We start from the raw sequence: 24,735 nt of genomic DNA, 5'->3' as shown, positions 1-24,735 counted from the left end.
GCCCTTTTGTAGATGAGAGACGAGAGGTTCAGAGACGTGACGTGACTCACCCAAGGTCATCCAGCAAGGCTGCCTCTTCAGTATGCAGCAATGGGGCCTAGCTTCCCTCCATTCTGGCACCCTGGGGCTGGGGGTGTTTCCCACGTAACAGATACGCTGCTGACATCACTCAAGGATGACCTTCCACCTCCAGCCTTGCCCCAGGCACCCTGTCCTCTGCCCTGGAGCTGAAATGTGGGCGTCTCTGGTTACCTCACCTGTTGCTCATGCACTCTCTGCCTCACCCAGTCAAAGAAGATCAGGAGAAAAGACTCCGAAAATCCCCCAGAACCTACAGAGAAGGAAAAAGAGCAGCAGGCTGAGGTGGAGCTTCGGAGGCTGAGGCAGCAGTTCCGGAAGATGGTGGAAAGTCGGAAGTCCTTTAACTTCAGCTCCCAGCAGAAGATCTTGACTCAGCAGTGAGTGATGGTTGGGGCTTTGTCCTAAGTGAACTTGTAAGAAAGTTTCACGTGGCTTGCCCTCTCATGGGGCCTTGGGCCAGGGCCCTACTTCTGAACCCAATCTGAGGATCACTTGGGATAGCTTCAGTGGGCAGGGGGAAATGATTCTCAGAATCCAGTGTGTCTCAGGGACTCCAAGGGGAGCAGGGCATCCATGTCTTAAGGAAGGACCCAAATGAGAAACCATTTCTGGGTCTTGTTTCTTTCTATACATGGGTGTTCTCTCTGAATCTCAGCCATGGCTGGTGGAAGATGGCTGCCTCCAACTCTTTCCTTAAAAAAAAAAAAAAAATTATTGATTTCAGAGAGGAAGGGAGAGGGAGAGACAGAAACATCAATGATGAGAAATAATCGTTGATCAACTGTCTCCTGTATGCCCTCCAACTGGGGATTGAGCCCACAACCTGGGCATGTGTACTGACTGGGAATCGAACTGTGACCCTCTGGTTCATAGGTTGACACTCAACCACTGAACCACACTGGCCAGGCTGCCTCCAGCTCTTGAACTATCAAAGGTCACACAGAGAGACTGTTGTGAATCAATTCCAACCCCAAATTCCCAGGAGAGAGAGAATCTGATTGGGACCGCTCGGGTCAGATGTCTACTCCTAGAACAATGAGTGGTGGCCGGAGGTGGGGCTGAGGCCTAGGACACAAGATGGCTATAGGTATCATTCCCATGGTCCTAGCCCTGGAGGTGGGGAATGCCCAGAGAAGAAGTCACCAGGCTGTCAACACCCCAGAGCAGCGGTCGCCAACCTTTCGGACCTCACGGACCACCAGTGGTCCGAGGACCACCAGTTGGCAACCGCTGCCCCAGAGGATGTTTCCTGCTTGTGCATCCTGATGGGATCTGCAAGGTAGAATGACTGGCCCAGTTGGCATGGCTCAGTGGTCGAGCATCGACCTGTGAACCAGGAGGTGTTGGTTCGGTTCCCGGTCGGGGCATGAAGGAGGCAGCAGATCAATGGTTTTTTTTCCTCCTCCTCCGCCTCCTCCTCCTCCTTCTTTCTCTCTCTCTCTCTCTCTCTCTCTCTCTCTCTCTCTCTCTCTCATCTCCCTCCCTCCCTCTCTCTCTCTCTCTCTCTCTCTCTGTCTCTCATAGAATGTTTGAAATCAGGTTGCCCTAGGGTTATGGTATGTATAGTTTCTTTGGACAGTAGGAAGGTGTTTCCTGAGGTTAAATAAGCAAACATTAAACAGGTATTTTTAGATTCCCTACAAGGGAATGTAATTTCTCAGCTCCATCCTTAATGTTTGTACAGGCAGAAGCTGTCCATTATTAGAAAGAAGATCTTGAGGTTAGACAATGCGTGGGGTTCAGAAGAGAGGGAGAAGGGGCTCTTTAGATTTCCCATGGATTTGACTCGCAGCCACTGCTGGTCCACATGGGATCTGAATGTCAGTAGGAAAAAGGCACCCTTTCTCGAGAGATGTACTGCCATCTGTTGGAAACATTGTCACCATGTAGAGGTTTGTTAGAACAAGATAAAGTGTCTCCCAGAAAAGTGTAATAAATCAACAAATCGGTATTTTTTCAAGCAGACAGTGCTCCTTTGGGCCATGCAGTCCCCAGCCTGCACATCTGTGCCTGGGCTTAAATGGGGGAGAAAGTCCCACCTGCCAGACTTGGAAGACTAGATGCTCTAGAACTGGGTGTGCACGCTAGCAGTCCCTAGCCACATGTGACTATGTACATTTGCAATTGCCCGGCCTGTGTGGCTCAGTGGTTGAGCGTTGACCTATGAACCAGGAGATAATGGTTTGATTACCAGTCAGGGCACATGCTCGGGTTGTGGGCTTGATCCCCAGCAGGGGGTGTGCAGGAGGCAGCCAATCAATTATTCTCTCTCAACATTGATGTTTCTCTCTCTCTCCACCTCTCCCTTCCTCTCTGAAGTCAATAAAAATATATTTTAAAAAATTGCAGTTAATTAAACACAATTGAAAATTCAGTTCTTCAGTTGCACTAGGCACCTTGCAAGCGCTCAAAGCCACACGTGCCTGGTGGATGCTATCTGACAGCGCAGCAGAGACCATTGCCATCACTGCAAAATGTTCTATTGCATGGTGCTGTTTTAGGACAGTGTCGGCAAAGGACGGTCTGGCTGGCTGCCTGTTTTTGTAAATAAAACAGCCACAGCTACATTTATTTGTTCATGCATTGCCTATGGTTACTTTGTTGAGTAGTTGCAACAGAGACCGTCTGGCTGGAAAAACCTAAAATATTTATTCTTTGGCCCTTTATAGAAAAAGCTTTGCAGACGCTGTTCTAGTGTGGCACTGCCAGCACTTCAGTGGGCATACAAGTCACTTGAGGAGCTTGTTACAGAGCAGATTCTGATTCAGTAGGTCCTGGGCTGGGACCTGAGCCTCTGCATTTCTCCAAGCTTCCCGAGGATGGTGGGGCAGCTGGCCTGCAAACCGCACTGGGCAGCGGGTGTGGGGTGCCCAGTGTTCACCAGAAATGTCGCCACTGTGCCGTTTTCTGTTGTTCAGTTGTTGTGTAGTCTCCTGAGCCTTTTCTCTTTCTGAAACCGCCGTTCTCCCATATCCCCCACCCTCTCTCTTCTTCAGAGTAGACAGAGGGAGAGAAAGGAGGAGACTTAGGTCAGCCAATTTAACAAATTATTAGCACCCCAAGTAGAGAAACTAGGGGAAGTTAGAGTTACTATGTTGATTCAAAATTGCAAAATTGTCTGATGGGTTTGTCTCTCGTTATTAGAGACTAGTGGCCTGGTGCACGAAATTCATGCGGGGGGGGGGGGTTCCTCAGCCCGGCCTGCACCCTCTCCAATCTGGGACCCCTTGGGGGATGTCTGACTGCTGGCAGTCGGACAACCCTCTCACAATCCGTGAAGGCTGGCTCCTAACTGCTCACCTGCCTGGCGGCCTGATTGCCCTTAACCACTTTGCCTGCCTGCCCGCTTGCCCCCAACTACCCCCCCCAACCTGATCACCCCCAACTGTCCCCCACTGCCAGCCTGCATGCCCCCAACTGCCCCCCTGCCGGCCTGCTTGCCCTCAACTGCCCCCCCACCAGTCTGATCACCCCCAACCCTCCCCTCCTAGCCTGATCGCCCCTAACAGCCTCGGCCTTGGCCCCGCCACCATGGCTTTGTCGGGAAGGACATCGGATGGTCTCCCTGAAGGTCTCCCGGTCTAATTAGCATATTACCCTTTTATTAGTAAAATCTGGAAATATGCCAGTGAGCTGGGGGCAAAAGAGAATGTGGGGGCCCCCGCCATGTCTGGGTAATGGGTTTTGACAGGCACAGCGCCAAATTGTTCCCTAGGAAAAAAATGCCCCTTGGAGGAAGTCACAGCAGTGGGCGGTGCAGTGAACTGGGTGGCAGGCGATCTGAGTTCTAAACCTGGACCGAGGACTTGGGCAGGTCCCTTCCACCGTGTCAGTGGGCTGTACCTCTCCGAGTCTCCTTTCACAGCGAAGGACTCTGGAGAGTCTGACCAAGGCGAACTCAGGGTCAGGGTTAATCGGGCACTGCTTTCCTAACAGAAAGGAAATCAAGTCCCTGCAAGAGGAGCAGGATGAGATCACCCTGCATTTGAATCTCATCAAGTCCTCCAAGAACTTGGATCTGAATGAGAAAAACTATATGGAGCTGCGTTTCCTGCTGCAAACCAAAGAGGACTACGACTCCTTGATTAAATCGATGAAAATGCTCTTGGCTGAACTGGATGAGAAGGTATGGTCTTACTTTTAAAGGGCCAAACAGAACACAGAGCAAGGGGAAGGGCTATGAGAAGTACCCATGATGCCTTAGGGCAGATATAACACCCTTCCCATCTTCACTTGCCTAAACGTGACTGGCCACTCTCTCCACCACTATTGATTCCAGCTCTGTTGATCCATTTCTCCACCATGAACTCCAGTGCCTCCCCACTGTACTTTAAATACATTTCCAAATTCTTCCTTTACCTCTAGGGATTGGCTAGAGGTAAAGTCCAGGTAAAATCCAAAATCTGACTAATATCAGTTGCAAACACCAATCACTGATAGATATGAAGCATGAATGAGGAAGAAACCTTTCTTGTTTTAAATCACTGAGTTGGGGGGTGTTTCTTACTGGAGCATAACCAAACATCTTCTGACTGATGCAGTAAGAATTTGAAAATTCACTCGAAGTACAGTGAGGCGGCACTGGAGAACACAGTGGAGAAATGGACTAATAGAGCTGGGAGGTCAGGGGTTATATAAAGTGGTGGGTAACATCCATGGTGTGACAGTTAAGGATGCGTTTGGCTGCAGGTAACATATAATGCTCAAGAGGAATGTGGATCAAAAGGATATTTACTTATTAATTATTTTTTTGAATAAAAACTGTGTTTAGCCCTAACCGGTTTGGCTCAGTGGATAAAGTGTCGGCCTGCGGACTGAAGGGTCCCGGGTTCGATTCCGGCCAGGGGCATGTACCTTGGTTGTGGGCACATCCCCAGTAGGGGTTGTGCAGGAGGCAGCTGATCGATGTTTCTCTCTCATTGATGTTTCTAACTCTTCTATCCCTCTCCCTTCCTCTCTGTGAAAAATCAATAAAATATATTTAAAAAAACACACAAAAAAACCAAAACTGTGTTTATATGTAGGAGACAGCTTGATTGTAGGTACAGAAGATTATAGAGGATTTTACAGCTGCATACCTTCCAGAGGGGCACTGGACAGTCACCAAGGATGGGGCACAGTTCTTGGATGTCTGGTGTGGTCTCAGATGTTGCAGGATGTGTGACATCTCCTGACCTGCCCATTAAGTGCCACTAGAGTCCCATCACTGCAAGAGCCCCAAAACACTCCACCAGGCCACAGAAGGCCCTTTGTGGGGGAAATACCTGCTGGAAACTTTCTGTTGGGAGCCATGGGTTAGGCCCTAACCGTTAGGGTAAGGTGGAATTTATGCCCACAGGTGAGTGAAATTTACAGCAAAAACTCTAAATTGCCCTGGCCGGTTTGGTTCAGTGGATAGAGTGTTATTCTGCATACTGAAGGGTCCCAGGTTCGATTCAGGTCAAGGGCACTTACCTCAGTTGCAGGCTCCTCCCCATCCTGGACCCTGGTCGGGGCTCATGCAGGAGGCAACCAATCAATGTTTTTCTCTCACATTGATATTTCTCTTTGTTTTCCCCTCTCACTTCCACTCTCTCTAAAAAGTCAATGGAAAACTATCCTCGGTTCAGGATTTAAATAAACAAAACAAAAAACCTCTAAATTGCTTCATTTTACTCCAAACTGGCTAGGATTAAGTTGAATTGAGCATGTATCTGAGAAATTAACATTCTATTTATAGGAAAAGAAAGAACACTGCAATTTTTGTTTTAGCACATTCAAGTTAGTGAACTGTCGGATTTGTATCCATACAGATGTTAACACAGCTGGGTTTTCTTTCTTTTCTTTTTTTTTATTATCTTTTCAGATTACTCAGATGGAAAAAAAAATTATAAACCAAAAACAGATCTTCACAAAAACACAGGAGTCCAATCACCCCCGGAAACTGCAAAAACAGATCCACATGCTAGAGACACGTTTGAATCTTGTACGTAAGGGGTTCTCTGCAGCTTTGCAAACATCTCTGCCTCCCTTTGCTCAGGGTAAAGAATGATGTCTGTGGAGCCATTAGCAGAATATATATATTCGTTTAGTAGACAGGCTCAGGAGGTGGTGAACTAATGGCGTACGTCTAGATCAGGCAGCCTGTTAGAATTTACCGTCCACTCACTCTGTTCCACCCTCTCTGTTCCGTCCTCTCTTGTTGGCCCACTGTTACCCAAGGTGACTTTCTCCTTCTTGCTCTCTGCATCTTAGCACATGCGATGCCCGCATACCCTCTACTCCTCCCCTTTCCCTCCCCCCTTTCTGGGATGCCTACTCTTAGTTCCCTGCTTCATAAACTCCTACTTGTTTTCAAGAAGTAGCTCAAATATGACCCTTCACCAGGCAGAATTAGTTAGACTTCCCTCCCCCATGCCAATCTGCTCGTGCCTCTAGTAGAGCGAGTGCCTTTTGGTTGTCATTGATGTCGCTGAGAAATAGTAGGCATAGGTTTGCATACCTTGATAAAAAGAAAGTGGCGTTTCCTGATCGCCTTCAGTCTACTGTGATTTTGGCATTAAGCAGGATTTTGTTGCAAACTGGAATAAGCAAAAATAGCTAATGTATTGGTCATAGAAGTGAAGATTTTTAGAGAAGAAGTGGTACCTTCAGCCATAGGTGGATCTAGGTCAGCGGTTCTCAACCTGTGGTTCTCGACCTCTTTGGGGGTAGAACGACCCTTTCACAGGGGTTGCCTAAGACCATCAGAAAACACATGTATAATTACATATTGTTTTTGTGAGTCATCACTATGCTTTAATTATGTTCAATTTGTAACAATGAAATTGGGGGTCACCACAACATGAGAACTGTATTAAAGGGTCGCAGCATTAGGAAGGTTGAGAACCACGGATCTAGGTGCTCCAAACATGTCTTTTAGACATGTTAGCTGTCCATTTTTTCTCTGGGTGGATGTCATTCTTGGGCGGCCTCCAACGTGAACAGACACCAGCAGAAAGGGAGTCTCTCTTCCCTAGGAGTTCAGACACAAGTCCCAGGGTTCCCATGGGGCCAGCCTGGGTCCCGTGCCCATCCCTGAATCAATCACTGTGGTCTGGAGTCACGTGGCTACCCTTGGACTGCATTCCTCCCTCCTCCCCCTTCTCCCATCAGACTGGGGAAGGCAGCCCTGTCCAATGATGTGGTCTGAGATTGAGGGAGAAGTTCCCCTAGAAAAGCATAAAGAGCCCTAACCAGTGTGGCTCAGTGGATAGAGCATCGGCCTGCGGACTGAAGAGTCCCAGATTTGATTCCTGTCAAGGGCATGTACCTTGGTTGGAGGCACATCCCAGTAGGGGGTGTGCAGGAGGCAGCTGAATCAATGTTTCTCTCTCATCGATGTTTCTAACTCTCTATCCCTCTCCCTTTCTCTCTGTAAAAAAATCAATAAAATATATTTTTTTAAAAAGAAAAGCATAAAGAAAGGGATAAGGAATGCTGGGCCGGTACAGACAATACATTCCAGTCTGGCTTGTGAAGTTACAGCTACCCGGACACTAGCCAGAGGAGAAGGAAAGTGAATTGATTTGGAGGGAAGCTTGTCACTAACTCACTACACAACGATCTTAGCTTTGCCAAAACTCTGACCACCAAGCTTTACCCAGGAATGGCTGAACCAAATTTGACCTGGTCTCTCTCTGCCTCCCTCCCCACCCTGCCCCCTTAGCCTGGAAGCTGCATGAAGTCAGGGCAGTATCTCTTTAATATCCCTGCACAGTGATTTGCTGCCATGCTCAGAATGCCTAGGATGCATGTCAACATGCAGGTTTCTGGACCCCTTCCACAGTTACCTCAGAACCTCCCGGGCTTGGACATAGGCTGCACTATTTAAAAAATATATATATATTTTTTAATTTATATTGATTTCAGAGAGGAAGGGAGAGGGAGAGATAGAAACATCAATGATGAGAGAGAATCACAGATTGGCTGCCTCCTGCACGCCCCCTACTGGGAATCGAGTCCACAACCCGGGCATGTGCCCTTGACTGGAATCGAAACAACTGGGACCCTTCAGTCCCAGCAGTCCCACTGAGCCGCACCGGCTAGAGCTGCACTATTTATTAACAACCCCAGTGAGGATAAAGGTGGTTAAGAATCAGTAATGCCTGGCACAGTGTGAGGCTCACAGTCGGTGCTCAGCAGACATCTATTGATTGAATGAATTAATAAACACATACGTGATCTAATGATGACTTGTCTGTAGAGGTTGGCTTTTTGTTAGAGGTCTATTCAGATTTTCTATTTCTTCCCGAGTCAATTCAGTAGTGTCTTGCTTCTTTAACACTCTACAAAGCACAGTGCATCATCCAGCCCAAAATGTCAAGAGTGCTGAGTGTGAGGAGCTCTGCATGAAAACAGCCCCATCCCAACTTCTTTCCTGTCATCAACTTATTGAAGAGATCAGTTCAATTGTCCTGTAGAAAGTTCTACTTGCTGGATTTGGCTGATTGCTCCTCATGGTATCATTCAGCTTGTTCCCCTCGCCCCTGTAATTACTGAAAACCAGAAGTTAGGTATAAACATAGGTGAGACATTTGAAATCCAAGAAAAGTAACTTGTCAAAGGCCACTGAGCCAGCTGGTGGCCAACTTAAGCCTCACACCCAGTGCTCCAAGCCACTGTCCTTTGGGCCTGGGGTGGGAGGTTGGGGGAAGACCTCCCAGCCCTCCGGCTGCTTTTTGGAAACTTGTCTCATGCCCTAGGAACGAGCCCTGTTTTGAAGTACACCCCTCCCCACAGGTCACCACGAACTTTAACAAGATGCTGACCACCAACTCTAAGCTCCGCAAGGAGATTGAGGACCTACGGTTTGAGAAGGCAGCTTATGACCACGCCTACCAGCAGCTCCATGGGCGCCTGTTAATGCAGAAGAAAATCATGAATGAGGCCATTGAGCAGTCCGCTCAGGCCTATGAGCAGAGGTGGGCTGAGGGAGAGACCCTCGGGGGAAAAAAGGTCTCTTAGATCCCTGCTGATCATCTAATGTCCTACTCTGGGCCACCACTGCCTCCTGTGCTTATGTGTTGAGGAACCTTAAATCATCATCATAACTCTAAGCGCTGACTATGTGCCAAGCCTGATGCTAGGTGCTTTGGGGAATATTTCAGCCCTCACAAATGCCATAGGAGTTATACCCCCATTTTATAGGCCAGGAAGTGGAGGCTTAGAGATGCCAAAATACCAGAGATCCAGATAAATGGCAGATCTGAGATTCAAAGCTCTATGCCATATTATCTCCTTCAGGTGCCCCTGCCTCTAGTCCTAGGGGTCTCTCTCAGTCTCCCGGCTTTACCCTCACAGGGCCAAAAGACATATAGTTTAGCAGTGAAGAGCACATGTTTTAGAGTCAGTGAGGTCTGGGTTCGAATCCTGGCACTAACACTATTATATTGTCATAGGACCTCTTTGGGTGGTAGTGAGGATTAAATAATATATATGTATTAAGGAGTGGCTGGGACATAGTAATTGACAAGTGGTGATGATGATGATGGTGATAATGCTGCTGATGGTGGAGGTGATGATGGTGATGTGTGTTCTGGTGGTGATGAAAGAAGAAGAATTTCCTGGGGATGGTCTAGACTTGGTAGCTCCTGTCATTCAGATAAAGAGGGCTGCTCCTCCACTCCCTGATGGAAAGAAGTGGTGGTCATTGGCAGAAAGGCCCTCTGGGCTGGCAGGGAGAGGGGAGGATCCTCTGGACACTCAGGTTCTGTGCCCCCTTCGCCCAGACTGGAAGCCACCGCCCGAATGGCTGCCATGAAGGATCGCCAGCAGAAGGACATCTCTCAGTACAACCTAGAGATCCGCGAGCTGGAGCGTGTCTACGACCACGAGACCAAGCTTAAATCCTTCCTGCTCATCAAGCTGAACGATCGGATGGAGTTCGAAGAGCAGGCCCAAAAGGAAGGTACACTCTCCTGAGGCAGAGGGACCAGATGGTAAAGCAGGCTGAGAAGCTTTAGCTTCAACCCAGCAACCATGGAGAGCCACAGCATGTCAAGGGCTCAGGTGACCAGAGGTGCCTGGAAAGAGCCTTCTAATTGCCACATGGGGACCAAATCAGAAAGCTAAGACTGAGTTCAGGAGAGTAGGGGCTATTGCAGGTATGCAGGCTAGAGAGAGCAAGGTTTAGAGAACTTTCTTGGTTCTGATTTCATGAATCTGCCAAGTTCTGAGCCTGTCTCAGGCCCCTGTACCCAGGGCCTCCTTGAATTTCGTCCTGCTCAAATGTCTCATCCTTTGAGAGGACTTCCCTGACCATCCAGCTTCCCGTCACAGCACCTCCATTCTCAGGCCACAATGGTAGTTATTGGATTTCTTTTTCTTTTTACTTGGCTCTCTTCTTTTTTTCTGATTCCCCCACCAGAGCTCCATGGGGCAAAGGTTTTGTACTCACAGAGCCCCACTCAGTGTCTGGCACATAGTAGGTGTGCAGTTAAGATATTTGTGAAGCAACTAAGGAGTGAAGATCCTGCCCCATCTCCTGGGAAAGCCTAGCGTCCTCCCCAAGGCACAGTAATTGTAAACACAGAACGCACCTCTGCTGGGCACTGCACTGAGCACCTTCCTTTTCCCACTCACATCACTGGCTTTTCCTTTCCAGCTCTCAAGCCAAAGAGGGCCAGGAGGAAGAGCAAGGGTGAGAGTTTTGAGAGCTACGAGGTGGCCCACCTCCGGCTGCTGAAGCTGACGGAGAATGGGAACGTGAATCAGCTCATTGAGGAATTTCTGGCCAAGGAGGAAAAGAATTTTGCCCGGTTCACGTATGTCACAGAGCTCAACAATGACATGGAGATGATGGAGAAGAAGACCGAGAAAATCCAGGTCAGAGCCACTCTTTACAAAAAAAATCTTTTTAAATTGATTTCAGAGATGAAGGGAGGGGGAGAGAGGCAGAGAGAGAGAGAGAGAGAGAGAGAGAGAGAGAGAGAGAGAAGAGAGAAACATCAATAATGAGAGGGACTCATTGATCAGGTGCCACCTGCATGCCTCACGCTGGGGATCAAGCCCGCAATCCGGGTATGTGCCCTGCCCAGGAATTGAACCGTGACCTCCTGGTTCGTAAGTTGACACTCAAACACTCAGTCACTGAGCCATGCCGGCTGGGCAGGGCCATTCTTCTTTCCCAGGCCTGAGACCGGCCCGCCCCCACAGCAGCCTTACCCACTGGGGGCTCTTTGGGAACACTCTTTGAGATGTTCTGCAACAAAAAGGGCCTCGAGGGCAAATCAATTCAGGAAACACTACATTTCCCCCAATGTCCTGCCTGCATTTTCAGCCTGTCTGGAATTGGTATTTGCCTTTTAGTTGATATACACACGTAACGTGGCCATGTCCCCTCACTCCAAGTAACATCTATTATCCATGTCATGTTTTATAATCCAGGGTTCAGTAAACTATAGCCATGGCCAAATGTGGCCTGTGGTCTATTTTTGCATAGCCCAAGAGCTAAGAATGGTTTTTATATATTTAAAGGGGTATAACAAATAAGAATAATATATTAGACAGACCATGCATGACCTATAAATCCTGAGAAATCTATCTGGCTCTTTGCCTCAAAAGCTTACTGCCTTCTGTTAATCAACAGCTTCACAGAATTGAGAGGAGATGGTCGATTCATCTTGGAGAGACTTGACGTCCATGAGCATAGTAAATGCTCTGCCAAGCCCTTTGGTGAAGAAACCTGGTTGCCTTCGTTGAGCCTGTCATTTCTCAAACTTAATTGGCTCCCTGGGCTACTTGTTCCTCAGAGCATACCTAAACAGCCTTCGGGATGTCTACAAAGGGTAGGGTCTAAACTCAGGGTGACACTCCAGGCTCTTCAAAATGTAGCTTCAACCTGCCCTGCAGGCTCCGCCCCCATCACGACCCCCAAGGCCCCTCTGCAGCTGCCAGGCCCAGCTGGGCCATGCATTTCCCTCCCCAGAGGCTTTTCTTGTGCTGCTTCCTCCTCCCATGCCCTTGCCCTTCTTCTGATGAAATGCTGCACATTAGTCCCTGCCCTGCACAAATGCCATCTCCTCAGGGAATTTATTCTTCCCTCTGAGGTCTCAGTGTTCTGTTTATATGACTAGAGGAGCCACTTCCTTTTGTAATGGCACTGTTTCCTGAGTGTGGGGCTTGTGTAAGTAGATCATAGCTAGAATGTGTAGGTGGAACTTGTAATTTACCAGCGATGAATGAATTTTAATGAGGATTAGGAAAAATGTAGCTTGCAGAGCAAACTTGTGACTTGGATATTATTAGTGTGATCAGTAATAATAATAGTAAACAAATAATGATCAACATGTTAAAATAAAGTTTGGTTGAATTAAAGACTATTCAGAGGTAATAGAAGGTTGATAGATAATAATAGTATAGGTGGCATGCAGAAATGGAGGAAATGGAGGCGGTTGTATCAGTTAGGGTTGTCCCAGGAAACAGATGGCATGCCCCAAATGGGTAAATTGAGGTGAGTTTTTTAAAAGGGACTATTTACAAAGAAAATTAAGAAGGGAGAATGCAGGACCAGCAAGAGGAGAGGGATCCAGAGCTGGTGAGGGGAGGGAGCAGTTTCTGGAATCAGGAGCGAGGTGTGTGGAGAAGAAAGCTGTCTGTGTGCCCTTCCTGGAGGGATGTGGCCAAAGTAGTGACCTGCCAAGGAGTGGGGAAGTACCCCCAGCCTCACTCTCCTTCTGCCTTGTAATCTCCAGCTGGTGTCTCTCATTGGCTAGGCCCAACCCAAGCCAAAAGGCAGGAAGGTAGATTCTGGGAGAGATGGAGAATGTCCAGCTTACAGTGTATTCCCTCTGCATTCCTGATGCCCAGGAAGCCCCCGCCCCGCACACAATGGAAGGCACATTTAGTAATTGGTTCCCAAACAGTAATTGACCTTGACCTTCCCATTCACCTTGAGGTGCTCTTCTGTCCTCCATTTGCCACACAGACTGCCTCTGGCACTGGGACGAACGTGTCTGATGAAGATGGCCAAATTCTCACCCTTTCTGGGCCTCAGTCTCCTCACCTGTAGAGTGACTACTTGCACTAGAGCAGTAGTTTCCAAGACTTTATAAAAGAATCTATAGAACATTTTTGTTTAAACTCAGGTTCTGAGGAAACACCAGTAGAGAAAACAGATAAACTGATGAAAGGGGTGGAGGTGGATGGGTGATTGGAGGAGGTGCCTGAGACTTAACCTTTTGGCTTTCTTGTGGCATCTCTGCTCAAACTAGGGCTTAGGTAAAAAAAAAAAAAAAAAGGTAAAAACAAATAGGATTCTAACATCTGCCTTCACCCCTACGTGGAGGGTTGTGGTTAGAGCGATGGGTAGGGCTAGTTCCCCAACAGGATGTATGCAGCTTTCCTTTTTTTTACTGCTTGGTCTCCCCCACCCCTACATTAAAAAATGTATTAGCTGCTAACATTTAAAAATGAAACTCTGGGTTTCTGATTTCTCTTGGAAAGTCAGATTTGACAACTCCTGCCCACTGTCGCGTGGGAAGCTTAATCCCCTGCCCCTATCATCCCCCAAGCCTGCCCTCTTTCAGCCAGGCCAGCTGGGTTTGAGTTTGCGATCTCCCCTGTAGATGCTTCACCACTCCCCTCTGGTGGCCATGTGCAGTATTGCAGGGGTGGTCTTTGAATACAAAGAGATCTGAAGGAACATGGAAGGGTCCGAATCCTTATTTTCCAGGAAGGAGCACCTTACTAGTCCCAGTGGGGTGACAGAGACAAGCCATAGAGAGGGATTTGAGGAAACTGACCTGGCCAGGAAATGGTTCCCCAACAGAATTGACCTAGATCTTTCCCATTCCCCATGATGGTACTTACTCTTTGCTACACAGCTTGCCTCTGGCATTAGGGCGGGATGTGTCTGATGAAGATGGGGCAGGTCCTTGCCCTCTCCAGGCTTCAGATTTTCCATCTGTAGAGTGATGTTTGCACCAGAGCAGTAGTTTCTGAGCTCCTTTTTGAAGTTACCGAAGTGCCTTTGGGGGCTTAAATAGAGCTGCAAATGCTTGTTGAATAAATCCTGAAAACTCTGCTTTCCAATGGGAAGGCTTAATATGTTAAAAATCTTAGAAGAGAAAGATATGCTCATTATAGAAAATTTGGAAACTACCTAAGGATAGAAAGAATTTTAAAAACTGCCCATTATTCCATTGCCTAAACACAATCATTTTGAACTGTTTTCTTCTGATCTTTTTTGGTGATGCTTTAAAAATGTAACATAGTTATTATCACATATTATGCATAAAGTTGTATATTATAATTGAAAAGGTGTTCTTTTGTGTTATTTGTTCATCCGGCAAGTTATTTGTTAAACACCTTCTATATGCCAGACACTGTTCTGGGCACTGGTAATATGTCTGTGAGCAAGGTTTCAAAAAGCTCTTCCTTCATGGAGCTGCTTTTCTGCTAGGGAGAAACAGACAAAAAACAACAAGCCCAACAAACACATAACTGATAGAGTTTATTAGAAAGTGAGAAACGTGTATAAAAAGATACAGTGGAGCATGTGAAGAGAGGGATTCTGGAGTCAGGTGAGGGCATGGCCATTGAGAAGTTAAGCTTAATCAGACTTGTAGGTGAGGGAATAAGCTGTGCAAATCTTTGGGGCGGGGGGGGGGAGATGACTATTCCAGGCAGAGAAAACAGCAGTGCAAAGGTCCTGGGGCAGGAGAGTGCAAGCAGTCTAGGGTGCCTGGAATGGAGAGAGAGAGATGGGGTGGGGGCTGAGGTTTGAGAGGGGAGGGATGCTATGGGTTCTGGGCAGAGTATATTTCCAGAAGAGTTTTTGGCAGTCACGCTGAGAAACAAGAGCCATGGGAGAGTTCTGGGCAGAAAAGGAATGCCACCTACTCAGGTTATGTACAAAATTTGGAAATACTAAAAAGTATAAATGGGAACCCCAAATCAAGAAGCATCCCATCACCCGGGCATGACATTGGTTAATCTTTTTGGAAGATTTCTTTTTGGGTTACTCTTTTCCCTTTAAAGATGGGAAACATAATCTACATGCCTGTGGGAAAATGTAATCCAAGAGCATATAAAGTTTCCAGGTGATTCTGGTTCATGCTAGTGCTTGAGAACTGCTGCTCGAGGCTGCCTGTCCATTACAGTAGCCACTCACTCCATGTGGCGATTCAGTTCCTTAGTGGCACTAGCACATTTCAAGTACTCAGTACCCACGTGTGGCTGGTGGCTGCAGCACTGGATGATGCAGACAGGGCATTTCAACCATCACAGAAAATTCTATTGACCACACTGTTCTAGACACTTACCCAGAAAAACAAGAGCCATCCACCCTCCTATTCTCACAATGTTTTATTTTTGTTGTTGTTGCTGACTACTGCAGTATTCTGTTTAAAAAAATATACATTTTATTTATTTTAGAGAGAGGAGGGGATAGAGAGAGAAACATTGATGAGAGAGAAACATTAATTGGCTGCATCCTGCATAACCCCTACTGGGGATCGATCCTGCAACCTGGGCATGTGCCCTGACCGGGAATTGAACCAGTGACCTTTTGGCTCATGGGTTGACACTCAACCATTGAGCCACACTGGCCGGGCCCTCACCTTTTTTAAATTAGGAAACCTCCAGGGTCATAAGAGGGGCTCAGGGGTTCTGGGCTCCTTGGATTGGATAATTTAAATCCTCACAAACTCCTCGAGGCACAGTCTGATTTCCAGGCGTGGCAGGGAGGGGAGCACCCCCTTTTTTCATGGTCTGGTTTTTCTCTCGAGCAGAATGAGATCATCCACTTGCAATCCCAGCAGAAAATGTCTGATGATAATGACCTCTCTGTCATGAAACAGCTGGAGGTAAGACCAGGATGGGAAGGAAGGGACACAGGAGTTTCCGTTGTCTGTCGTCTGTCTGTCTGTCTGTCTGTCTGTCAGGCAGCCTGTCAGTTGGTTCTCAGGAGGAGTAAGAAACCTGCCCTGTGACTCTCTACTGGCCTGAGTCACATCTTGGCAGATCTGACCCTTTGTCACAGGCAGCCTCTGCTACAGGTATTGCTGCAGAATTTTGTCCCTAGGGCCACTGTGTCCATTTAAAGACTCCCCCACTTCAGGGAGCCTAGCCCAGGCCCTTGCAGCTATAAATTTATCCCAGGTTGGCAAATTGCAGACAGATATCTGCCTCAGTCTTTTTTCTCTCCCTTGTCCTGGCTGTAACCTGTTCTCAATCAATAATAGTTATTACAAACATATCTTGAGCAAGTACTACATACCAGGTATTAGGCTGTGCTTTGCTTACACTCTCATTTAATCCTCACAGCGGCCCTATGAGGTAGGTGGAGCATTTTACAGATGAGGAAACTGCGGTTCAGAGAGGCAAAGTCACTTGACCAACATCACGGAGCTGGAATACTGTATGAGCTTTGCGTTGTACTAGTATTTAGCTGCCAATAACACAGACCCAAAATAACTGGGGCCTAATCAAGATGGAAGTTTATTTACTTCGTTAAGAAATAAGACTGAAGTCATGATGTCATCAGGGACCCAGGCTCCTCTTTTCTGTTTTGCCATCCTTAGTGTGTGGCTTACATTCCCAAGGATGCCTCTTAGTCGTGAGGATGAGTATGGCTGCCGATGGTCCAGCCATAACATGGTTGAGTCAGCCAGCTTGAAAGTTCTTTCCCGGAAGTCTCAGCCAATGACTCCTGTGTTTATGCCTCACTGGCCATTCCTATTGCCAAGGAGAGTTTGGAAATACAATTTTTAGCTGGGCACATGGACACCCTAAATACAATCAAGGTTTTGTTATCCAGATATAAAGGGAGAATGGATACCAGACATCTGCCAAAGATGTGAATTCAGACAGTTGACTTTAAAGCCCTCTTATAATCTAATGGTTTCTGGCCCAGGAACTGTTGTCCTAGCTCATTTCCCTTCTCTTCTCTGGGGCTTCTTTCTGTTCTTGGCATATGCACCTGGTAGACAGCTATGGCGGTGCCATTCTCTAGTGAGCCACTCGGGGGAAGCAGAGCACATGATGCCCATTGAGCTGCTGCCGCTCAGAGGCCTTCCCCAGGAGTTCAGGTGTGAGGAGTTCGACTTCCAGGCAGGACCCAAGTCCAAGGAGACCCTTCCCACGCTGGGCACAGACTTACAGTCCCATGTCCTCGGCTTTGGGTCACCTAACGTCCAGGTGCTTTGTTGAGGTTGGGGTAAGTGCTGCTCTGCATCTCAGCTTTGAAGGCTTAAAGGCAGGGCAGCTTAGGGAAGCTGGGCTCACCAGGCAACCCCAAGCATCTCTCCCACCATCAGCTCTTAGTTCGTTTGGCATTAAAGGGCCTTCTGGAGGCTTTTTCAAATGCAAAAACAGGATTTGTCTTAATAGCCCCCCGGCTTTCTTAGTTCTGCTTCCATCTGCTCTATTCTTGGAGCCTTGCCACACACCTTTCATTTTGTCATCTCCAGCCCCTCTGGGAGAAAAGGTGGGGCCAGTCTTTGATGGGAGGGTTTTGCATAGGAGTTAAGCAACTAGGCCTCGGAAACAAATGCTTGGCTATAACTCTCAGGAAAGTCACTTCCTGTGTGACTCTGGGAAAGTGATTCAACCTCTCTTAGCCTCAGTTTTAACACCTGTAAAGTGGGGGTAATAATTGTTCTCACTTCATAGGACCGTTACTATCACCTTGTTACTAATAATTGTACAAGTGAAGAGTTGAACCCAAGGTCAGGTACTTAGACAACTTGATACAGGAGAGCTAAAAAGAAGTTGACTTTTCTTCTCTGACCTCAATATTCCTCATCTGAAAACTGGGTCAGTGTTGTGAGGATGAGTTGAGATGATGCGTGTAAAATGCCTGGAACCTTTTAGGTGTTGGACACATATTATCACTATCACAATAGGCTTTTTAAAGAAAATGTGAACTTTTTCAAAAATATTTTTTTGTTGACTTCAGAGAGGAAGGGAGAGGGAGAGAGAGCTACAAACATCAGTGATGACAGAGAATCATTGATCGGCTACCTCCTGCATGTTCCCTACTGGGGATCGAGCCTGCAACCCAGGCATGTGCCCTTGACTGGAATCGAACCTGGGACCCTTCAGTCCACAGGCAGATGCTCTATCCACTGAGCCAAACCAGCTAGGGCAAATTGTGAACTTTTGATGCACCTTTAGAAAGAGAGGGCAGCTCTTGCTGAACTATGAGAAAAATGCAGTCCTGGGCACTGAACATTCTAGTTAGTAGGTAGGACAGGAAGCTGCCTGGTGCAGTGGTTGAGAGACTGTTGGAATCCTGGCTTCCCTTTCCTGGCTGTGTGTCTCAGAGCCTCAGTTTCTTCACCTGGAAAATGGGTGTGCAGGAAGGGTTGACCCCTTGGAATAATGACCTGGGACAGAGCCCTGGGGAACGGGGTGGGTCCTTACAGGGTCCATTTTACCTTTGCAAGTTGAGGACTCAGAGGGCGCTGCTGGAAGCCTTGGAGCACTCAACCGAGTGCAGTGATTCTCAGCCTGGGCTGCAAGTCAGAACCACCTCGGAGGCTTTGACATTCCCGATGCCCAGGCTGCAGCCCAGACCAGTGACTCTGAATCTGACACTGGGGTCTGTGCAGCAAATACATATACTATATATTTTTTAATTGATTTCAGAGAGGAAGGGAGAGGGAGAGAGAGATAGAAGCATTAATGATGAGAGAGAATCATTGATCAGCTGCCTCCTGTACGCCCCCCACTGGGGATTGAGCCCTGACCTCTTGATTCATAAGTCAAAGCTCAACCACTGAACCATACACCAGCTGGGCTACACAGCAAATATTTTAAAGCTCCGAGGTGATACTAACTTGAAGGCAAGATTGCGATCCAGTGGACTCTAGGAGGTTCTTAAACTTCGTTGGGCGTTAGAATCACCTGGAGGTTCATTAAAACACAGGTTGCCAGGCCACACCCAGAGCCTCTGGTTTAGTCTGCACTGCAGCCCCATAACTTGTATTTCTAACAAGTTCCCCACTGAAGCTAAACTGCTGGTCCTGGGACCCCACTTTGAGAACCACGGGGCTCGAGCAATGTTTTAGCCCGTGAGTGGTGAAATTAGTTTGTTGGACTGCAACCAGCATTTAAAAAATAATGAGACAGAATAGAAAAGAAAATATTAGAACACACAATAAGAATATTGGTTTGTGAAACTTTAATTTCATTTGATTAGATAATATATATGAATACACACACATACACATACATATGTAGGTAGGTAGGAATTAGGCCGCAAATATAAAATATATTTCTTCCTGTGGGCTATAATTTTTAAGTCACCAGCTTTCAATGAAAAAAACCCCCAAAAAACAACTAACCCACGCCCTAGCAGGTTTGGCTCAGTGGATAGAGTGTCGGCCTGTGGGCCAGTGTCCCGGGTTCGATTCCATCAAGGGCATATACCTTGCTTGCCGGCTCCTCCTTGGCCCAGGCCTGGACCCTGGTTGGGGCTCATGCAGGAGGCAACCAACCGATGTGTTTCTTTCAGATCGATGTTTCTCTCTGTCTTTCCCTGTCTCTTCCACTCCTCTAAAAATCAATGGAAAAATATTCTCAGGTGAGGATTATTAAAAAAAACACACTAACTATCCAGTACACATGTAGATATACATACATTATGTATACAATACATACATACATTATGTATACAATAAAATTTACATTGAATAATACTTATCCTATTACCTGCAATTCATTCTAGTATTTTTCTCTTTCTTTTCTGTTCTACTCCATTTTTAATGCTGACTGAGGCTCATTAATTGATCTTGCACCCCCTTCGAGGTTTGAAAACTTGCAGTTTGGAGACCCTGGCCCCAGAGGGTCCTGAACCCTCATCCCCACTGAAAGTCTTTAGGGGGGGCTGACCCCAAGGTGGCAGCCTGGCTGACCTGGGGTGGGAATCTGGGTCTGCCACCAGGAGAAACTAAAGAAGACCACGGAGGAGGCAGATATGTATGAGAACAGCTACAAGGAGATCCAAAAGACCTTGGAGCGACTCAGGAGTTCAGTGGAGGACCTTTTTAAGAAAATAAATTGTGATTCCACCAAGATCCTGGTGCAGTTAGGGGAGACAGGGAAAGTCACCGATATCAACCTTCCACAGTACTTGGGTGAGTCAAGCTGGGACCCGTTAAAATCTTAGGAACCATTTCCAGAGCTTTCTGTAACCAGGCATGAGGACTTGTTCTTGTTTGTTTGTTTGTTTATTTGTTTTTGTGGCAGTAAGTCTGGTGGTAAAGCATGTGAGCACTAATGCTCGCCTGCCTGGGTTCAAATCCTGGTTGTACTCTTATAAGCTGTGTGACTTTGGGCAACTTTCTGAACCTCTCTGTGCTTTAGTTTTTTCATCAAACGAAAGAAAGAAGTGATCTTTATTAGGGCAGTACTGCCAGTTTGTTGATACTGAATTGTTTCTTCCATGCATCCACAATCTACCACAGTCCCTGGCTTAGTAGGCATCCAATAATCATTTGTAGAATGAATGAATGACTCTGGAGACTGCACGGGGCTATGTAACACAGGGGAAAGGGCAGCTCCCCCAACCCAGACAGATCCGGGAAACATTCCTGCAGGTGGCAGAGCCTGACCTGGGTCTTAAAACTCCAGTAGGGGTTATTCAGGGAAGGTGTAGTGAAAGCATTTTAGGCAGAAGGAACAGCCTGCCTAAATGAGCAAGGCCTGAAGTCTGAGACAGAGCGAGCACTGAGGAAAAATCAGTAGTTTAAAGCAGGGCAGGCCCAGGCTTCCAGTGTTTACTGTAACCCAATGTTTCTCAACCTTCTTTTTATTATCACCTTCTAAGGAGCCTTTTTAGATGTTCTTTCCCTGACTGCCCCATCCTCATAAGAATTTAATACTGTTGATACACAAATTATAAAAGTATAAAGCATAAAAGTATAAAGCACACATATACATGCAGGACATAAACAGATATAAGGATAGCTGTTTATGTCTTGTATGCGTGCTTTATACTTTATAGCAGGAGGGGAACCTTTTTGTCTGCCCAGAGCCATTGGCCATTAGATATTCATAGCATCATTCTCGGGCCATACAAATTATCAACTTACTAGTAAGCATTAGCCTGCTATATTCGGTCATTTAATTAACTCACCCCTAACCCCTTGGCCAGGCCAGACCAAATGATTTCACCCATGGGCCACACATTCCCCACCCCTACCTTAGAGAATCAGTTCACTTTTTGCCTCTCAAGAACCAAATTTTACCTTTTTGGGGTGATACTGCCCCCTTAAGAATGCATGGTGTAACCCAAGAGAAAGCCATTGTCCATATAAGAGCGCACGGCAGCCCCCACTTCCTATTCCCTCCCTTCCTCTCCAGCGGGGGTGGGGGGGCACCACCCCGAGATTCCCCTCTTGGTGGTGGTCTTGACCGCCTTGTTTTCCCCCAGCCATTATTGAAAAGAAGACCAACGACCTGCTGCTGTTGGAGTCCTTCCGGCGGTTCCTGGATATGGAGGAGGCCGACATCGAGACCCTGCCGACCTTCCACAACCCTTTCTGGGACAGCTCTGCCCTCTTCAAGATCGCAGAACCCATGAAGGTCAGCCCCCCAGTGCTCAGGGCTGACCCCTTCAGCGACAGGCTGGATGAAGGTGAGTTCTCTTTCTACCCAGATCTGCCCAGGTCGCTGGGTCAAGGGTCCTTGGAAGTCTGCAGTCAGGAGAGTCTGTTGTGTTGAGCCTCAGTTTCCCCCTTTTTATGAGCCCATCGCTTTCATCCGGTACCTTCTTGGCTGTGGCCACTTGACATGGTTCCCTTAGGGATGCTTCTCCCTGTGGCCCAATGGCCTCACCGCAGATCCTGACGTTTAGTTATCCTGGATATATTTTAAAATCACAACTGTTTTATGACCATTTAAAATGAATCTTAAGCCCTGGCTGGTTTGGCTCAGTGGCTAGAGCAGCCGTGGGCAAACTACGGCCCGCAGGCCGGATCCGGCCCGTTTGAAAAGAATAAAACTAAAAAAAAAAAAAAAAAGACCGTACCCTTTTATGTAATGATGTTTACTTTGAATTTATATTAGTTCACACAAACACTCCATCCATGCTTTTGTTCAGGCCCTCCGGTCCAGTTTAAGAACCCATTGTGGCCCTCGAGTCAAAAAGTTTGCCCACCCCTGGGCTAGAGTGTCGGCCTGCGGACTGAATGGTCCCAGGTTCAATTCCAGTCAAGGTCTCGATCCCCAGTAGGGGACGTGCAGGAAGCAGCCAATCAATGATTCTCTCTCACCATTGACGCTTCTATCTCTCCCTCTCTGAAATCGACAAAAATACATTTAATAAAATAAAATGAATCTTAAAATATCCAAAATTTCCAAATTGGCAGATTAGGGGCTCACAAGATCTCATCTCTCACCCTCACCCTGTGCTCTTGAGTCTCACTCCACCCACGACCTCCCTTGGTCCCTCCCCATCCAGAAGCCTTCCATTGACCTGCCTTCCTTTCAGAGTTCATGATGCTCCCCTTCATGGCAAGGGGGGGTGAGGAACCAGCCCTTCTCCCTGAATCTGGGGAGGGGAGGGCAGTTTGGCAGCATGTATGGGAAGCCTGAGAAGTGGATACACCCCTTAAGCCTGTAATCTCACCTGTGGGAATTGGTCATCCAGGAAAAACGTATTCGGGGGTCTAAGATGAAGGTGGTAGGATATTCACTGCAGCCCCAAACTGGAAATGACTGAAATGCCCACTCATTAGAGATTGGCTAAAGAAGTTACCATTCATTCCACATACAATGGGCTACCACACAGCCACTAAAAAGAATGTGATGGTATATAATATATCTATATATTCAGTGGTTCTCAACGGGGGGGGGGGGGAGTGGGGGAAGGGAAGTGGGGAGGTGATTTACTCCTCAGGGGACTTTTGGCAATGTCCAGAGATACTTTTGGTTGTCACAACTTGGAGGAGGGGATACTACTGGCATTAGGGGCCAGGGATGCTGCTAAAGTCCAATAATCGTACAATGCACTGGACAGGCCTTCATAACCCTGATATATATGATGAGAGAGAGAGAAAGAATAAGAATAAGAATAAGAATAAGAAGAAGGAAGAAGGAAGAAGGAAGAAGAGGAAGATGAGGAGGAGGAGGAGGAGGGAGGGAAGTTGAGAGGGAGGGAAAGAGGGCAACACCTTGATTATGCACTTGAGAACAAAGAGAATGTAGAGGCAACTTATGGCAGATATTTCTGGGTGGTAGTTTGCAGAGAACTTTACATTTCTGAGTTAAACATTTCTGTATTGTTTAAGGTTTTTTTTTTGGAAATTTTTGTGTGTTTTTTTTTTTTTTTTTTTTTTTTACAATGTCCTGCGTTACTTTAGTAATCAGAGAAAAAAGTAGATTTTGAAAATGCTGCCCCGCCTCTCTGAGCAGCATTTCAAGTGTGCAGGTATGCCAGGGACGGATAGAAAGACCTGCCAACACGCATGCGCACGAAACTTAGCAGGAGTGAGAGCTGGGTCTGGTGTCAGCCGCCTTAGGACAGCTTCCCTTGGCCCTCTGAATTCCTGAAAGAGGTGGTTTGTGGGCATAGATGGCAAGGTCAGGCGTCTGCTCCTGTGTTCAAGGGAATGCTGATAAATATTGGCTTCTCTTAGCTCACTCACTTGTGGCTCACATGTGTGAATTAAAAGAGGCACCCCCTCTGGGCACATTAATTAGAAAAAGGTGCCCTTTTTGGGTACATGTGGTTTGGCAATCTAGTAGGGGCTGGATTTCAGCCCATTCATTCATTCGTCATTCATTCATTCATCATTCATTCATTCATTCGTCTCCACCTGGCATCCTTGTGCTATCCACCTCCTGAACAACGGCACAGGGGGTGGCCCTGTCTCCTTGAGATTAAACCAAACTCACCTGGGAGAAAACAACAGTTACTGTCCGGGCATCCCTGAGCAGTACATCCCTGCCTACCCTCTTCCTCCCTGAACCTCGAGAATGGTCATACTCCAACCCCAGCATTGCGGGGGAACCCAAACCAGGCTTGGACATTCTTGCCTTGGACACCCACGAATGGGGCAGAGAGGCACTGTCCCTGGGAGGGAGGTGTGCTGGGTTCGACTTTCAAACTCTTCATCCGAGTCTCACTTCTGGCGCAGTGGAACAGCCCCTGGACCACAGCAGCCTTCGGCAGATGGTGCTCAGCAACAACATCGCGAGGGACTCTCGATATAGGGATTTACAGCTCGACAGCATTCCTGAAAAGGGGGACGACCTGAAGCCCAAGAAGAAGGTAGTCAGCATCTGACGTGGGTGGGGCCGCATTTGTACCGTAACCCGAGAGAATAAATGTTTTGTTCTGTAACCCCACTGCCTCTTCATACTCCCTGCTAGGAGACGAGGGCGCTGGGAGCACCCGGGAACAGGGTAGAGGAGCAGGAGGGGTTGAGGTCTAAAGCCCGCACAGGATCCGAGAGCTGTGTGAGGCCACCATGGCCCCTGAGAACCTGAGATTGTGGTCGGCACAGGTCCCCCTTGTCATGTCAACTCGGTGGAGCAGGGACGAGTAAAGCGTAGGGGCCAGTGGGGAAGCCAAAATACTGATCTTCACGTCGCAGAATCACATGGGGGTGCAGCAGCCATTCACAGGCAGGAACTGCAAGCCACATAACCTCTGTCTCTCTCCCTGCCCCCCCTTTCTGTGTG

The 24,735-nt window shown here is 47.4% G+C and overlaps 1 protein-coding gene across 1 annotated transcript; it reads left to right on the top strand.

The window, feature by feature from the left end:
• Positions 1 to 294: 294 nt before the first annotated feature.
• On the top strand, positions 295 to 24,337 carry CCDC63 (coiled-coil domain containing 63; the record flags this gene model as incomplete). Its single annotated transcript, XM_081113722.1, has 10 exons — positions 295 to 458; positions 4,018 to 4,207; positions 5,927 to 6,046; positions 8,842 to 9,023; positions 9,831 to 10,009; positions 10,706 to 10,926; positions 15,834 to 15,908; positions 19,991 to 20,183; positions 21,482 to 21,685; positions 24,189 to 24,337. The coding sequence occupies exons 1-10, from the start codon at positions 400 to 402 to the stop codon at positions 24,335 to 24,337; spliced, it is 1,572 nt and encodes a 523-aa protein (XP_080969848.1). The 5' UTR covers positions 295 to 399.
• Positions 24,338 to 24,735: the final 398 nt, after the last annotated feature.

This window comes from Myotis nattereri (assembly GCF_964212035.1).
Source record: "Myotis nattereri genome assembly, chromosome: 19".
NCBI classification, from domain to species: domain Eukaryota; kingdom Metazoa; phylum Chordata; class Mammalia; order Chiroptera; family Vespertilionidae; genus Myotis; species Myotis nattereri.
The sequence above is the reverse complement of the archived record's forward strand: the minus strand, read 5'-3'. Positions and strand labels throughout refer to the sequence as shown.